The following is a 17,494-nucleotide window of genomic DNA, read 5'->3' on the forward strand; positions in this document are numbered from 1 at the left end:
CAGCCTTCTTCACAGTCCAACTCTCACATCCATACATGACCACAGGAAAAACCATAGCCTTGACTAGCTGGACCTTTGTTGGCAAAGTAATGTCTCTGCTTTTGAATATGCTATTTAGGTTGGACATAACTTTCCTTCCAAGGATAGGTAGATATGTGTTTAAATAACCACTCTCATTCCTAATAGAATTTCAACATTTTCCTTCCTTCTAAATACCCTTACCATCTAAATCAATAATTTTAATTTTGAGGTGAGTTTTATTTCAAAATGAGGCTATAGCCTTCCACTTTTCATGTAATTCAAATAAATCAGTAACAGAGAGAACCTAGAAAACAAAGGTAATCTGTCTTGAGTGGTCTTGTTTGGAATCCGATACACATATCCAATAGTAACCTAAGGATTCCAAGGAACCTCATAGAAATTTCTCTTTTAAGTACAGGACTCTGTGTTTTGCTTTCACTTATTTTTTGGAGAGAAGCTCCAAGTCTGCGATCTTAGGATACTGGAAGTTCCTGCATGGCTCTGGTTTTATGTCTGGCCCTTAGGAGCACATCCCAGGGTTAGTGAAGCACAGGGACTTAGTTACCAAACACCCATTAACCATAATGGAAATCACACAGCGAAGGCCCCACGCAGCACACTGAATATTTACCTCCTAATGTTCTTTTAATGTATGTTTTCTTGGGTGAATATTTACTGTAGAATATTAAATGCAAGATTCCTCTTTTTATGGGCCATTTGAAGTGATTGATTTTGTTTGTGCATTCCTGTATCCTTGCCCATAAAGGCTATCTATTGTAATGGCCTCTATTCAAATGTTCTTGTGTTGAAATAACAGACTCCACGGATGGGCCAGCCGTGGCTTTGAGTTGCTTCGGTCTTAAAAGCTAGGAGGAAGCTGATGACAAAGCTGGGGAGAGAGGGAAAAGGTATGTAACATAATGAGTATGACTCAGGCTTCAAATATAATCGGATATTGAAATCACTGAGGTCTGTAAATGTAGTTTGTAGTTTTTTTATATCAGAGCTGATTTTAATGGCGTTGCACTGTGTTAAAAATGATAGTCATGAAATGATTTGGCAAGATAGTTCAATTGCTCATAACCAGGCCGAATAGCACAACTTATCAGAATTCTAGGTATTTTCTTTAAATGCTATAATAAAACCACTGACCATTAATGATTTCTTACATATTTACACCATATTTTTAAAAAACGTAAATTCACATACATATCCTAGCCACATGTAGATTTAAAATATTTCCCAACAAAGCCAGGAATTTCAGAATTTCTTTGATTTATACTCTTTTGAGTATTTGAGAAGGGAAAGTTTCAAAAAAGGTGGAGCTATCATATATTCTTGAAAAACAAAACAAAAACAAAACCCCTAAAACCTAAAGATAACAGACATTTGAGATTATTATTGGATTCAGTAATATAGCTACATTTTTGCATGTCCCGAGTATGCCTTTCCGAATTTTCATAAAAATAAGGCTTGTTAAAGAAGTTATTTACATCTGAGTAATATGATCTCTTCAAGTGATAGTAAATGTGGCCTATATTCTTGTGATTTTTAGTAAGTTCATAAAGTATTGTTTGTTCAGAGTCCGTGCTGTAGAAGAGATTGTGCTGGAATAAAATTCCTTTTGTTTCCTTAAAAAATTGAGAAAATTTAAAGAACACATTCCAATATGTCTTGGACAGACATTTCGACTGTATTGACTTTTTACAGCTCAAGTCACACCACAATAATACCAATATTGTTTTTGCTATATGAGTATCTGGACTGTGTTTGCATCTCAATAACAGTACTCCATATAATTAATAGTACTAGTTCAAGAGAATGGAATTTTAGTACTTCATAAGGAAAAGGAAAAGATGGTAATGTGAGAAACCTTCTTTAATCACAAACCAGGTCATGTTTTGTAAAACAACGTCAGTCTCCATACATAATATTTGCTGGTGCCTTCAAATTTGGCATTAGAGAAATTAATTCCTCCTAAGCCATGAGTAAAGAAAACATTGATATATTTTCTAAAAGGCTATTTTTGAACAATATTACTTGCATAATTGAAATCTTCTATACTAGCTGATCTTGGCTTTGAATAACATAAGTCCTTTATACTCCTGAAGACCAGGGAACGGCAGTGAATATAAGATTTGCAGTGAGTGAACAGTTCATAGGATAAATGAGTCATGTGATGGAAAAATCTTGGGTTCTCTTCTCACAGATTCACAGAGGTGTAGTTCCTTGTTCTTGTAGTCAGAGAACAGCATGAAGGTTCTCCCTCCTGCCTCACTCTTTCACAGGGCATAGTATGAAAGTCCCCACCTCCCCCCACTGCCGTAATACACACACATTCTTTCTCACTCTTTTGGTGCAAAAAGCACTAGAGAATCAGGGGATGGATTTTTGCCTACGGGGTCCAGGGAGGAGGTATTTTTTCACTACAAGGGGGAGCTAGGTAGTAGGGAGATATAAAGTGAAAGTGTTAGTCCCTCAGTCATGTCTGACTCTTTGTGACCACGTGAACTGTAGCCCACCAGGCTCCTCTGTCCATGGAATTCTTCAGGAAGAATACTGGAGTGGGTTGCCATTCCCTTCTCCAGGGGATCTTCCCAACTCAGGGATTGAACCAGAGTCTCCTGCATTGAAAGCAGATTCTTTACTGTCTGAGCCACCAGGGAAGCCCCTAGGGAGATATAAAAGGCCCCCTAAAATAAGGCTCCTGCGACTGCGGGAGCCCCATCATTCCAAGTATAAAGTCCTTATGTAGATCAATGAGATGCTCATTGAGAGAATTTCAGATCTGGCATGAAACTTAAGTGACGTCACTGTACCAGAGGACAGTGACATCACTTTACAGAAGAGGAAACTAGGGCTTAAATGAAGTGACCTACATTAATTATTACCCAAGCCAACTGTCTTTCAGTTTCTGTTGTTGGTCTGGTTTTTGTTTGAACAACGCAGTTTTTGGTTTTCAATATTGTCATTTGGAGTATTTCTGCATGTTGGAAAATATCATAGTTGTTCTTGAAGCCTGAGGGTTCAAAAAATGCAATGTGACGTTTCCAAGCCATATACTGTTGCTTGCTAACAATGAGCACTGTGAACACGGCAGTTTGTCTCCCAGTTCTGGGCCTTTTCCAATTATCATTCAGGATTAAATAATTAGGAGGGATAAACTACCACATAATCATAATCTATAAAAATACTGGCCTAGCGCACACTAAAAAACTCTCAATAAATAAATATTGGGCATTTGCTTATGAAAGTGAAGACGTACTCTTCAGAAATCATGTCCATATTTTCAAGGCTACTCTTTATAAATCACACATACAGAGTCCAACAGATAACAAAGGTTATAGTTCAGGTTAGGATACAATTTGATTAAAAAATGACTTTAGAGGTGGTATTTCTACAAAGGGATACATCTAATGTTGAGTTGTTTATGTCTCAGTTTCGAAGGCAATACTTAAAAAGTTCCTACACACTTTCTGCCATGGCAGCATCACTGAAATGCGCATTTGGCTCCTAAGGTAACCCCTTTAGAAAGGGACAACACTCACTAGGATGTATTAATTCTGGAATCTTCCCTTATAGACCAACTGCACTAGTTTGTAGTCATGCCTCAGAGGCATCTATACATGGTACCTCTTGAGGAGGAAGCTATTCCTGCGACCAGTTTTGTTCCTCTTTCATGTCTGGGGTTTCCGGTTCAGTGGCCCAATGTTTGATACAGTGGGGTTCTTAGGATTTCCGTCTGGCCACACACATTCTTCAGAACACAGGTTTATTCTCAGAATGACTATTGGCAAGAGATTCTGGTTTCCAGTCTGGTTGAAAAAAGTGAATATTGAATGTCCGTGCCCAGTTCTTAAAGACTCGTTTCTCTGTGATAAAGCGGTGATGACTGCCCTTCCGTCCTCGCTCATGGGACAGGTACATTGTACATTCATCAGGTCCAAAAGGTTCATAATAGTGATAAGGTACTGAAAGGTGGTTGGGATCCCTGTAGGAGGAAAGTGAAATAACTGATTAAAACAAAAACAAAAATCCTTTCACTGATTTAGGTAAGATGTTATCTTTAATAAGCTGATAAGCACAAACTACACTTTCACGTTAAATGAATTTCAACAAATGGCTTTTCTGATGTTTAAGCAATATACACATGGAGAGGTTCTGAGGTTGTGCAATAAAGTCAGTGACCATCGTGATCAGTGAGATTAAACATGCAGTAGGACATTCAGGCTTTTAGGATTTAGAAACTACATAGTCCTAAAACCCAACTATAGTTTTGATTTCCACTCTTGCCCCATACAGTCTGTTTAGCACACACAGTAATGATAATATTTATAAAACAAAAACAGATCATTCTGCTTCCTCACCCCCACCCCTCTCCAAACCCTCCAAAGTCTTCCAGCTATACTAAGAGCATGGCCTACAGGGTGTAAGCTAGCTTCACTCCGGAGTCTCTTCTAACCTACTCAGCCTTGGCTGCTATGCTCCTATGTTATTGGCCTCTCTGGTGGTCAACTCTGCCAAGCTGGTCCCTCCCCTGAGGTCATGGCTGTTGAGGGCAGTCACCTGGCTGGTACACACCTTCAGTTAACTCCTTCTCACTGCTGGGGATTGATACAGATGTATCATCCTCAGAGAACCTGTAACCAATGCCTGCCCCCATCTCTCCATCTCACTTGGATTTATTTTCTTTCTTTTTTTTTTTTTTTAAAGTTACCTAATCATATGGTCTAGGTGTGCAACCGGCGCACCTTCTTCGGCAGATGTTGACCGCAAGCCTATTATACAGAGTGAAGTAAGCCAGAAAGAAAAACACCAATACAGTATACTAACGCATATATATGGGATTTAGAAAGATGGTAACAATAACCCTGTGTAAGAGACAGCAAAAGAGACACTGATGTATAGATCAGTCTTATGGACTCTGTGGGAGAGGGAGAGGGTGGGAAGATTTGGGAGAATGGCATTGAAACATGTATAATATCATGTATGAAACGAGTCGCCAGTCCAGGTTCGATGCACGATACTGGATGCTTGGGGCTGGTGCACTGGGATGACCCAGAGGGATGGTATGGGGAGGGAGGAGGGAGGAGGGTTCAGGATGGGGAACACATGTATACCTGTGGTGGATTCATTTCGATATTTGGCAAAACTAATACAATATATTAAAGTTTAAAAAGAAAATAAAATTAAAAAAGAAAGAAAAAAAGTTACCTAATCAAAAGATTATTTTTTTAAAATAAATTTATTTATTTTAATTGGAGGCTAATTACTTTACAATATCGTATTGGTTTATCCATAGATCAACATGAATCCACCAGGGTTGTACACGTGTTCCCCATCCTGAACCCCCTCCCACCTCCCTCCCCATACCATCCCTCTGGGTCATCCCAGTTCAACAGCCCCAAGCATCCTGTATCATGCATTCAACCTGGATTGGTGATTCGTTTCACATATGATATTATCCATGTTTCAATACCATTCTCCGAAATCATCCCACCCTCACCCTCTCCCATAGAGTCCAAAAGACTGTTCTATACATCTATGTCTCTTTTGCTGTCTCGCATACAGGATTATCATTACCATCCTTCTAAATTCCATATATATGTGTTAGTATACTGTATTGGTGTTTTTCTTTCTGGCTTACTTCACTCTGTATAATAGGCTCCAGTTTCATCCACCTCATTAGAACTGATTCAAATGTATTCTTTTTAATGGCTGAGTAATGCTCCATTGTGTATATGTACCACAGCTTTGTTATCCATTTGTCTGCTGATGGACATCTAGGTTGCTTCCATGTCCTGGCTATTATAAACAGTGCTATGATGAACATTGGGGTACATGTGTCTCTTTCAATTCTGGTTTCCTTGGTGTGTATGCCCAGCAGTGGGATTGCTGGATCATAAGGCAGTTCTATTTCCAGTTTTTTAAGGAATCTCCACACTGTTCTCCATAGTGGCTGTACTAGTTTGCATTCCCACCAACAGTGTAAGAGGGTTCCCTTTTCTCCACACCCTCCCCAGAATGTATTGCTTGTAGACTTTTGGATAGCAGCCATTCTGACTGGCGTGAAATGGTACCTCATTGTGGTTTTGATTTGCATTTCTCTGATAATGAGTGATGTTGAGCATCTTTTCGTGTGTTTGTTAGCCATCTGTATGTCTTCTTTGGAGAAATGTCTATTTAGTTCTTTGGCCCATTTTTTGATTGGGTCGTTTATTTTTCTGGAATTGAGCTGTAGGAGTTGCTTGTATATTTTTGAGATTAATTGTTTGTCAGTTGCTTCATTTGCTATTATTTTCTCCCATTCTGAAGGCTGTCTTTTCACCTTGCTAATAGTTTCCTTTGTTGTGCAGAAGCTTTTAATTTTAATTAGGTCCCATTTGTTTATTTTTGCTTTTATTTCCAATATTGTGGGAGGTGGGTCATAGAGGATCCTGCTGTGATGTATGTCGGAGAGTGTTTTGCCTATGTTCTCCTCTAGGAGTTTTATAGTTTCTGGTCTTACGTTTAGATCTTTAATCCATTTTGAGTTTATTTATGTGTATGGTGTTAAGAAGTGTTCTAGTTTCATTCTTTTACAAGTGGTTGACCAGTTTTCCCAGCACCATTTGTTAAAGAGATTGTCTTTAATCCATTGTATATTCTTGCCTTCTTTGTCAAAGATAAGGTGTCCATAGGTGCGTGGATTTATCTCTGGGCTTTCTATTTTGTTCCATTGATCTATATTTCTGTCTTTGTGCCAGTACCATACTGTCTTGATCATTGTGGCTTTGTAGTAGAGCCTGAAGTCAGGCAGGTTGATTCCTCCAGTTCCATTCTTCTTTCTCAAGATTGCTTTGGCTATTCAAGGTTTTTTGTATTTCCATACAAATTGTGAAATTATTTGTTCTAGCTTTGTGAAAAATACCATTGGTAGCTTGATAGGGATTGTATTGAATCTATAGATTGCTTTGGGTAGTATACTCATTTTCACTATATTGATTCTTCCAATCCATGAACACAGTATATTTCTCCATCTATTAATGTCCTCTTTGATTTTTTTCACCAGTGTTTTATAGTTTTCTATATATAGGTCTTTAGTTTCTTTAGGTAGATATATTCCCTAAGTATTTTATTCTTTTTGTTGCAATGGTTTTTAAAAAATATTTATTATTGGCTGTGCTGGGTCTTAGCGGGATCTTTAGTTGCACACTAATTCTTAGTTGCAGTATGTGGGATCTAGTTCCCTGACCAGAGATCGAACCCAGGCCTCATGTACTGGGAGCTTGGAGTCTTCCCTGAACCACCAGGAAAGTCCCTGGATTTATTTTCCTTATGGCATTAATTGGTTTCTGAAATTGCTATTGTTGTTTACTTGCTTCTTGTCTATTCACGAGAATAGGCCTTTGTCTTATTCCTAGCAGGTGCTCCATATCCCTATCTCTATATTCCGCCTCAAAGGAGAAATACTGGCTCTTTCTTAAAGGTAATGTGAACAGGATTAACATGAGGGGTGGTTGGTGCCCTGATGTTGGATTATTAAAATATATCACTCTCTAAGAGCTCTGATCTCTGATCAGTTTCCATTCTAGGCCAGTCCACTCCATCTCTTCTGTGTTGAAGTCTAAATGACAAGAGCAGTCAAGATATCCCAGTAGATTACCCTTCCTACTTTGACTTACACTCACCAAGCAGCCTTGCTGCAGAAACTAAGTTTTTCTTGTCCCTCTTATGGCTTCTCTTAAAAGGCATCCCAGCTTCCTGCAAACCACCTTACGGCACCTGATGTCCTAGGGCCCCCTTCCCAGCACTCGGCTCTACTCTAAGTACAGTCACTTGGTTTCCCAGAGATACTCGTCCTGCTAGACACCTATTCGCTTTCTTCAGAGGAGATCAATAGACAAATGGCTTTTAGAGTAGCAACTTTACTGAGGTCAGGGATCGAAGTCTTTTATCAAGAGGGGTGTCGAGTTTGTGGCTCTGACAGCAATAAACCTTTGAGCTTCCTCTCCTCTGAGGTTAAAGTTCTTCCAGGAAGAGAGATTTATTTTTGTCATGCACCATTTAAACATTCCTCATCCTGGGTTGGATGCTATGCTGAGTTAATACTTTGCATCTCTATTATGCTTGTCTCGGAAGTAATTCTGTATTTCATATTAAGACATCAGATCCCACCCTATCTAGTTATTATAGAGTTCACTTGTTTATTTCCCTGGTGGCTCAGACAGTAAAGAAGCTGCCTGCAATGCAGGAGACCTAGGTTTGATCCCTGGGTCAGGAAGATCCCCTGGAGAAGGGAATGGCTACCCACTCCAGTATTCTTGTCTGGAAAATTTCATGAACAGAAGAACTTTGGCAGGCTACAGTCCGTACGTTGCAAAGAGCTGGACCTGACTCAGTGACTAACACTTTCACTTATTTATTGCCCTAGAAATTAGAATTCCCTTCAAATTTTACTAGAAGTTGTTTTCAACACAGAAAGTGTGTGGTAGGAAAAATTCAAGTTGGAACTGACCAGTATGAAGAAAATAAAAAAGAAATAAAAAGTTGTGAGACATATCTTTCCTAGATTCATATGGCATAATTTGGGGAACCATGCTAAATTCATGTCACCATAGTAGACTTGGTGTTAAGTTTTTACTCCAGCATGCATCAGGTTTTAAATCTGATTCAGCTAAGTTTTGAGCATATTATTGGCATCAGTATGACTAAAGAAACAATCAGGTTTCTAAAAATATCATGAGATTGATTTGGCACCTAGGAATAGAGGGAAATTGGAAATCAGCTAAAGGACACTGTAGGTTCAATTTCCTTATTCAGGAAGACCATCTCCTTGAATGAAAACACATCTGGCTCCCTGCTGATCTCCTCAAGGGAGATTTACATCTTTGGTTATTATGGTTTCAAAGGTGTCCAAATAAGTGGGGGTTGTCTCCACCCTTTAAAACTTTGTCCAAATGGCAGAAAAGTGCTTGATGGGATTAATTATAGAAGGCAGAGCTGAAGCAACTGCAGGAACAATCTTCCTGTAGATTGTCAGCATGCTGTTAGCTGTCATCCACTGTGCCATTCAGAAAGCCCTTCCTTCAGAAAATTTAAGGTTATAATTCCTTGAGTTTTTTTCTCAAGCCTGACTTTCTATAAGCTGCTATAGGTTTTTTCCCCTCCACCCGATCCAAATGACTACAACAATAAGAATCAGCAGAACTTCCACATCAGGAGGCTACTGTTGTAGAAGGGAGGATTCTGGCATCCAAGTTGCTGGTGGGGGCCAGGAGATGTTCAGGGAGTGAAGGTGTGGGGGTGGGAGGGGTATGGTAATTACAGAGCCAGTTTGTTCCCTAAGTCTGCAGCCTGTCATCAGCCCCCCAAGGGCTAGTGTGGGAACAAAATCCTGCAGAATAATGCGAAGAAGGAATTTTCTTTTTCTTTATAGAGAAGCCAGGTGGGTAGGATAAAAGAACTAATGTTTAGTGCACAGGAGGAGCTTTAAAGAAATACCACTGCCTGTGCTCCACCTCCACAGAGTCTTGTTTAATTGATTTGGAGAGGGTCCCAGGCATAGGTATTTTAAAAAGTGACTTGGTTTTGTGTATCAAAATAAATAATGGCAATATTGAACTGTAAGTCCCATAAAGTAAAATAGAATAAATATCTATGAGTCCATGATGATTTCAATAAATTACTATTAAATAAATAAATGAGGGAGAAGAAAAAGCATTTCCTTGCAGTATAATTCCAACTAATACTCTAGAAAAAAATGAGGGAGTAGAAAATCGCCATTAGAATACTGCAGTAATTACTGCAGGCAAGATGCATGAATGAATGGAATGTAAAGGGGGGGGGGGAGATGAGAAATAGATTATTTGCATAAAGCACCCCCCAGGTATTTAATGACAAAAGGAAAAAATAGTAAATTGACAATGAGTAAACCCAGCAGATGACACCATACCCAAGTTACCAAGGTTAACATCACCAGTAGTAAGATATTTTGACATCATGTACCTCTTGATATGAGATGCAACTGCTTCTGTGGCATCCTTCTCAGTATGCATAACCTCAATCTAATAATGAGAAAGTGAAAGTGAAGTCGCTCAGTTGTGTCCAACTCTTTGCGATCCCATGGACTGTAGTCTACCAGGCTTCTCTGTCCATGGGATTTTCCAGGCAATGGAGTGGGTTGCCATTTCCTTCTCCAGGGGATCTTCCTGACCCAGGGATCAAACCCAGGTCTCCTGCATTGCAGGCAGACACTTTACCCTCTGAGCCACAAATCCAAAGCAATGGATATCCTACAGTAATGAGCAGAGTTCTTCAAATGTGTTGGAGTCATGAAAGATATGGAAAGACTTAGGACCTGTCACAGACTGGAGGAGACTAAGGAGACATAAGCAAATGCAAAGGGAGCCTGGATTGGGTCCTGGAGGAGACAAAAGACATTAGTAGAAAAAAATGGTGAAATCAGAAAAAAGCCTGCAGTTTAGTTTAGAGTATTGCACCAGCAGTTTAGTTTTGAGAACCGCACCAGAATATTAACTTTAGGGGAGCAGGATGAAGGATATACAGAAACTCCCTTGTACTATTTTTGCAACGTTTTCTGTAAGTCTAAAACTTTTTCAAAACAAAAAATTTAAAAAGATAATAATATGGGACTTCCCTGGTGGTCCGGTGGTTGGGAGTCTGCCTTGCAATGCAGGGGCTATGGGTTCTATCCCTGGACGAGGGGCGGAGGGTGAACTGAGATCCAATATGTCATGGAGAAACTGGGCTGTACACTGCAACTACTGAGCCCATGTACAGCAACTAGAGAGCCTGCACGCTGCAGTGAAAGATCTCCTACGACTCAGCAAGGACCTCACGTGCCACAAGTAGGACCCAATGCAACCAAATCATAAATAAATAAATATTTTTTAAAAAAGGTGCTTGTGCTCAGTCGTGTTTGTTTTTTTGCGACCCTATGGACTGTAGCCCGCCAGGCTCTTTTGTCCATGGAATTTTCCAGGTGAGAAAACTGGAATGGGTTGTCATTTCCTCCTGCAGGGCATCTTCACAACCCAGGAATCAAATCAGAATCTCCTGAGTCTCCTGCATTGCCAGGTGGGTTATTTACCACTGAGCCCTCTGGGAAGCCCCTTTTAAAAAGGTAATAATGTTATAAAGTTCTGTAGGAGAGCCTAACATGCAGCCAGGTTGAAGATGGCTGATTTAGTTAAGTCCCTGCCAAATCAGAGCTTCAGTTCAGTGTGGTTGCTCAGTCGTGTTCCACTCTTTGCGACCTCATGGACTGCAGCACCCCAGGCTTCCCTGTCCTTCACCAACTTCCAGAGCTTGCTCAAACTCATGTCCATCAAGTTGGTGATGCTATCCAAACATCTCATCCTCTGTCATCTCCTTCTCCTGCTTTCAGTCTTTAGGGTCTTTTCCAATGAGTCAACTCTTTGCATGAGGTGGCCAAAGTACTGGAGTTTCAGCTTTAGCATCATTCCTTCCAAAGAAATCCCAGGGCTGATCTCCTTCAGAATGGACTGGTTGGATCTCCTTGCAGTCCAAGGGACTCTCAAGAGTCTTCTCCAACACCACAGTTCAAAAGCATCAATTCTTCGGCACTCAGCTTTCTTCACAGTCCAACTCTCACAAAAAATCATAGGTTTGACTACATGGACCTTTGTTGGCAAAGTAATATCTCTGCTTTTTAATATGCTGTCTAGGTTTTTCATAGATTTTCTTCCAAGGAGCAAGTGTCTTTTAATTTCATGGCTGCAGTCACTATGCTTATTTTCTAAACTCAATTCTAGCCACTGATATCACTGGAAGCAGGAGTTGCTGATGTGCCTTTTTTTAATCTTCTAAAGCTAAGCTTTGCAATTATGAAAAGCTTATCATTAACAGGTAAGGGTGGATACTTCCATTTATTGGGTCTGACCAGATTGACCCTGATCTCTGGATTTGGTCTGGATTATCTATAAGGCTAAAGATCCCAATGAAAGAATGGTGCTTTTGTCTCTCTTTAGAGCTCTCAGACACTCTCTTCAAACATACTTGTATTCTTGGCATGGTATATAGTACCACATGGCTTAAAGCTCAATATTCAGAAAACTAAGATCATGGCATCTGGTCCCATCACTTCATGGCAAATAGATGGGGAAACAGTGGCTGACTTTATTTTTCTGGGCTCCAAAATCACTGCAGATGGTGATTGCAGCCATGAAATTAAAAGATGCTTACTCCTTGGAAGGAAAGTTATGACCAACCTAGAGTGACTTCATTTTCACTTTTCAATTTCATGCATTGGAGAAGGAAATGGCAACCCATTCCAGTGTTCTTGCCTGGAGAATCCCAGGGATGAGAGAGCCTCCTGGGCTGCTGTCTACGGGTCACACAGAGTTGGACACAACTGAAGCAACTTGGTAGCAGCAGCAGACAGCATATTAAAAAGCAGAGACATTACTTTGTCAACAAAGGTCCAGCTAGTCAAGGCTATGGTTTTTCCAGTAGTCATCTATGGATGTGAGAGTTGGATTGTGAAGAAGGCTGAATGCCGAAGAATTGATGCTTTTGAACTGTGGTGTTGGAGAAGACTCTTGAGAGTCCCTTGGACTGCAAGGAGATCCAACCAGTCCATTCTGAAGGAGATGAGCCCTGGGATTTCTTTGGAAGGAATGATGCTAAAGCTGAAACTCCAGTCCTTTGGCCACCTCATGCGAAGAGTTGACTCATTGGAAAAGACTCTGATGCTGGGAGGCATTGGGGGCAGGAGGAGAAGGGGACGACAGAGGATGAGATGGTTGGATGGCATCACCGACTAAATGAACATGGGTTTGGGTGGACTCTGGGAGTTGGTGATGGACAGGGAGGCCTAGTGTGCTGTGTTTCATGGGATCGCAAAGAGTCAGACACGACTGAGCAACTGAACTGAACTGAACTGGCAGGTAGTCAGGAAAACTTTGAGGAATAGAGTTGAATCAACATCTGTCAAGTGTCCCGGTGGTTCTGAAACTGGCTTGCTCTGGACACTTTAGAGCATTCAGAAGAAAGTGTTCTCCTAACAGGCCTTCTTACACAGCTACTTCAGGCCTGTGAGACCCCATGAGACACCTTCATTCTGTTGCCTCCATTTCTTGTCTTACAGCCTCTTTTGGAAGAAAACTGCTGCACACCTGAAGTGGTAGAAGCCAGTGGAATAATACTTGTGTTTCTGGGGCACAGGAAACACTGAGAGCCTGTAGCTGTCCACCCTTCATGGATCAAAGGGTACAAGTGAGTCATTTGAACCCTGTATCCACTACCAACCACTCAGGCACCTAAGAAGCATTGCACCCATGGGACAGAGGAAGGTAATGAGAACACCCAGTGACCAGTAAGATTTGGTCAAATCATAGCAGAGATAAAAGAAGAAATTATGGAAACGTTAACATCTATGAAAAAATACAACAATCTATTTTAAGTTCACTTCATAAAATGTGAACCACATGAATGCATTATATTCCATACCCATCCTCTGTAAGCATCTACATGATGGACTGTTGCCAAGTAGGAACTTGCCCTGTTATGCTGGCAGCTTTATTAATGTTCACTAGCTAATAACTCTAGCAGAATCAACTCTCTGATATTCACGATACCTTTGAGATGTCCTTCACATTATGGATGAGATATTAATTTAGTTCCATGACAGTGATCACTCTGAGTCATTACTCTGCTAATTAATACTCAAGAAATGATGGGTAACAGAGAGTTGTAAACTTGGTAATGTGTTAAGTATGATCAGAAATAAGATTACTAGGTAGAATTTAAATGCTTGGCTCATTATTATCACAAATAATTTACAATGGAAAATGGGATTAAAAATACTTACCATAACTTAGTTTGGAAAGCAATGATAACAGATCTTTTTCATTGCAATTTATAGTCCATCTAGAGAGAATGGATTTTCCTTCCTATATGGATATGGCATGATTTAAAGGTCCATGTCCACATAATAATATATTTTGAGGCTGTCTCTGGTGAGACATGACATTAATTTTCTCCAGCTTTCTGAACACTGATGAGCCTGCAGTTGGAGTGATGGAGGCAGAATAGACTGATGCCTCATGCCTGAACCTCTCTCTGAGGACCAGTGCTGGCCTTGGCTGAGAATGATACAGGTGGCTACCAGTGACTTCTTCAGATCCTTGAAATCTGAATTTGCCACTGGTTAATTATACTCTTCACTCACCTGGCACTTTTGATCTTGGAATAAATATACAATTAGTCTCCTAAACACTGCCAGGGAAAGGAAAATTTTTATTCACCAAGTTAATCAATACTGAATACACACTATGTGCCAGAAAAAGTGGCAAGAACTGGAGATACAAACGTGGCTTGAGATAGGACCCCTTTCCTTAAGGAGATCACGGGCTGATGAAGAAGATGAATGTGTCACCCAGTGAAGTGAGCAGAGGAGGAGGTGGCAGAGGCCCCAGGAGGGGCCTAGGTGAGGTCTGACCCAGACAGGAAGTCAGGGAAAGCTTGGAGGAAGAGGATCTCTGAAGCACTGGAGTGAGATGTTAAGAGTTTTGCCTTTTGAGTCCTGGAGACCTGAATTCAAATCACAGCTCCATCACTTTCCTGCCCCACAACTTTGGCAGCTGTTTCATGTCCTCAAGCTTCATATGTAAAATGGCAATAATAATAATGTTTACCTCCTGGGATTATCATCAAGGTTCAATGAAATGGCACATGTATTCACAGTAAGCATAGGGCCAGCACTTGCTATATGTAGAAAAATATCAGCCATTAATACTACAGTGAAAAACTAGTAGCAATTAGCAAGATTAAGAATGAGGGGATGGACATTCCAAGATGAGGGCAAAGGGACAGGTGTGCACAGGGTGAGCTCCTTCTTAAGTTCCTCATTGTGGCAAAAATAAGTCTGTGAATAGAGATGTGTGTGTGTGTGTGCTTATTTGCTCAGTTGTGTCCTCTTTGCGACCCTGTTGATGCGCTGTAGCTTACTAGGCTTCTCTGTCCACGGGAGTTTTCAGGCAAGAATACTGGAATGGGGTGCCATTTCCTCCTCTGGGCAATCTTCCCAACCCAGAGATAGAACCCAAGTCTCCTCCATTGCAGACAGGTTCTTTACCCACTGAGCCTTCATTGAAGAAGCCAGGAGACGAGACTAAAGTGGCTGCAGAGGGTAGGTCCTGAGGGCTCGTGTGCTAAGCTAGGGAGTGTGAACACTGTTCTAAAAACTGTGGGGACCTACTGAGGGGTTTCAGTGACAGAGTCAGATATGATGGTTATCTAGAGGAAAGAGAAAGACCAGAGTCAGAGAGAGCAGTCAGAAGGCTACGGTGGCACCAAACTAAGGAGGAAACGGTTGCACACCAGTCACATGACTTTTAGTCAGTGTTAGATACTGCCAGGTTTTGAATAACACATCCTTCATCTGCCAATATGGTCATTTACACATTCACTGTCTCCATTTGTGGTTTTAAATATGAACATAGGGTTTTTATTCTCCCCAAGGAGTCCATGCGCCTGAAATACTAGAAGTGGCTACTAGAAGTTTTCTGGCCAATAAATGGCAATGGGTCTGTGGGGAGGGCCCGGCTGCTGGAAAGGGGAGGCATTATGGGGGTGTTCAGTTATATCCAACTCTTTACGACTCCATGGACATATCCCACCAGGTTTCTCTGTCTTTGGGATTTACTTCCTCTGGAAGTAAGTCAGGCCCCTCTGGGTGGGAGGGGTGAGAAGGCCAGACCTGCAGGAGAACTGGAAGAAAATGACAGCTCTAGGCCTGTAGGGGATAATCTACCCACACTTCTTACAAGTCAGGCACTTGTGGGTTTCCTCAGCTCTCTGCTCCGTAGGATATAATTTAGTCCTCTACTCCCTGTCCTACCCCACCCCCGTCCCTATATGTCCCAGCATACCAGCATACAGCAAGCGACATTGATTCCCTTTGGGTCACTGCCATGCTAAGCTGATGGAAATGACTGCAGAATTAGTCCAGTCTTTGGTCTTTCTGTGCCTCAGTTTCCTTGTCAATGAGAAAGTGATGATCAGATTCTCTTTAGAAGTGTGTGAGGGCCTTCCCTGGTGGCTAATTGGTAAAGAAGCCCCTGCAACGCAAGAGAACTGGGTTCGATCCCTGGGTCTGGAGATCCCCTGGAGAAGGAAATGGCAACCCACTCCAGTATTCTTGCTTGGAAAATCCCATGGACAGAGGAGCCTGGCTGGCTACAGTCCATGGGGTCGTAAAGAGTCAGGCACAACTGAACATGCTCACAATGCCTTCTCTTTCCAGAAGCCAGGTCCTTCCCACTGACCGATTAGCACTCACGGGACAGATTCTTAAAATGTGCTCATGGGTATCCACAAGTGCAGATGAGCGAATCCTTTTGCTTGGTAAATTTATCCATGCTTAGCATACACCAAGGCTGTGCCATGCCTTTCTCATTTATTATCTCATGGGATTATCACATAAACCCTGGAGGTAAGTACAACTGCTGTCATCATGCAGACATAGAAACTAAGGCTTCAGGTAGAAAGTCAAAGTAACATGCCCAAAGTAACGAAGGCTCAGTGAAGTTCAATAACTTTCTCAAGGTCACACAGCTTCTGAGAGGCAGAAATGGCTTACATTAACCCATTAAACACCCTTTTACTACAGCATGAGAGACAATGGATAGGGCCATTATCCACTCGGTATGGATGAAGCATCTGCTATAGGCCAGGATGGTACCTATCTACTGTCCTGTGTACCACGGCTCCAACAGTGAGCCCAACACACAAAAGTCTCTCCCTCCAGGCATTTATATTCTGGTGGGCTCAACCAGCATAGGTCTGCTATCTCACCTTCCTGTGATATTTTACTTTTGTAAGTCCTAGAACTCATGATACATGTACTCTGCTGGCCTCAGAGTTCTTAGCTTCTTTCAAAATCAGGACAAAATGGGGAATGGTCAGGCCAGTAGCAGGATTAACTTATAAGTTGTGTTTTCATTCTTTGGTGGCAGATGTTGTTTGCAAGAGACATTGAACTACAAGTGGCTCTGCTGTGTTAGATTTCCTGGCAAATGAGGCTTATTGTAAGCCTCTAGAAAGCAAGAGCTGTGGCCTATTCTTTGAACACCCTCAAAATTCCTGGTAACTTTCTGGGAAACTCTTGAGTCCTTAAGATAATATTAATAATTATTAATAGTTTATATCTCTTACAGTATAATGTATTAATAACATAAATGATATTAATAGTCTTCCCTGTGTTAGGCACTGTGTCAAACATTCTACATCCATGATCTCATTTAATCCTCACCATGACCCATTCACTTTTTATTACTGTTTTCTCATCCCCATCTTGCAGATGAGCCTCCACCATTTGGGACCTGGGTGCCTGGTGGTTCAACCCATGTGTCCAGGGCATGAAGAGGAAAGGAACTTGGGATTAGTCTGTGCTGCTCAGGGTTTTTCCCTTCTTTTCCTTTCTAAACAGGCATTGGGACTGAAGAGG

The 17,494-nt window shown here is 41.2% G+C and overlaps 1 protein-coding gene across 1 annotated transcript in view; it reads right to left on the bottom strand.

Annotated features, from left to right (window-relative positions):
- Positions 1 to 1,009: 1,009 nt before the first annotated feature.
- ST6GALNAC5 (ST6 N-acetylgalactosaminide alpha-2,6-sialyltransferase 5) overlaps positions 1,010 to 17,494 on the bottom strand; it is a 210,677-nt gene continuing 194,192 nt past the window's right edge. The window contains exon 5 of the mRNA XM_027536850.1: positions 1,010 to 4,012. Within this exon, the coding sequence (XP_027392651.1) occupies positions 3,781 to 4,012 (232 nt within the window). The 3' untranslated portion in view covers positions 1,010 to 3,780. The remainder of the gene's footprint in view (positions 4,013 to 17,494) is intronic.

Source organism: Bos indicus x Bos taurus, chromosome 3 (genome assembly GCF_003369695.1).
Source record: "Bos indicus x Bos taurus breed Angus x Brahman F1 hybrid chromosome 3, Bos_hybrid_MaternalHap_v2.0, whole genome shotgun sequence".
Taxonomy (NCBI): domain Eukaryota; kingdom Metazoa; phylum Chordata; class Mammalia; order Artiodactyla; family Bovidae; genus Bos; species Bos indicus x Bos taurus.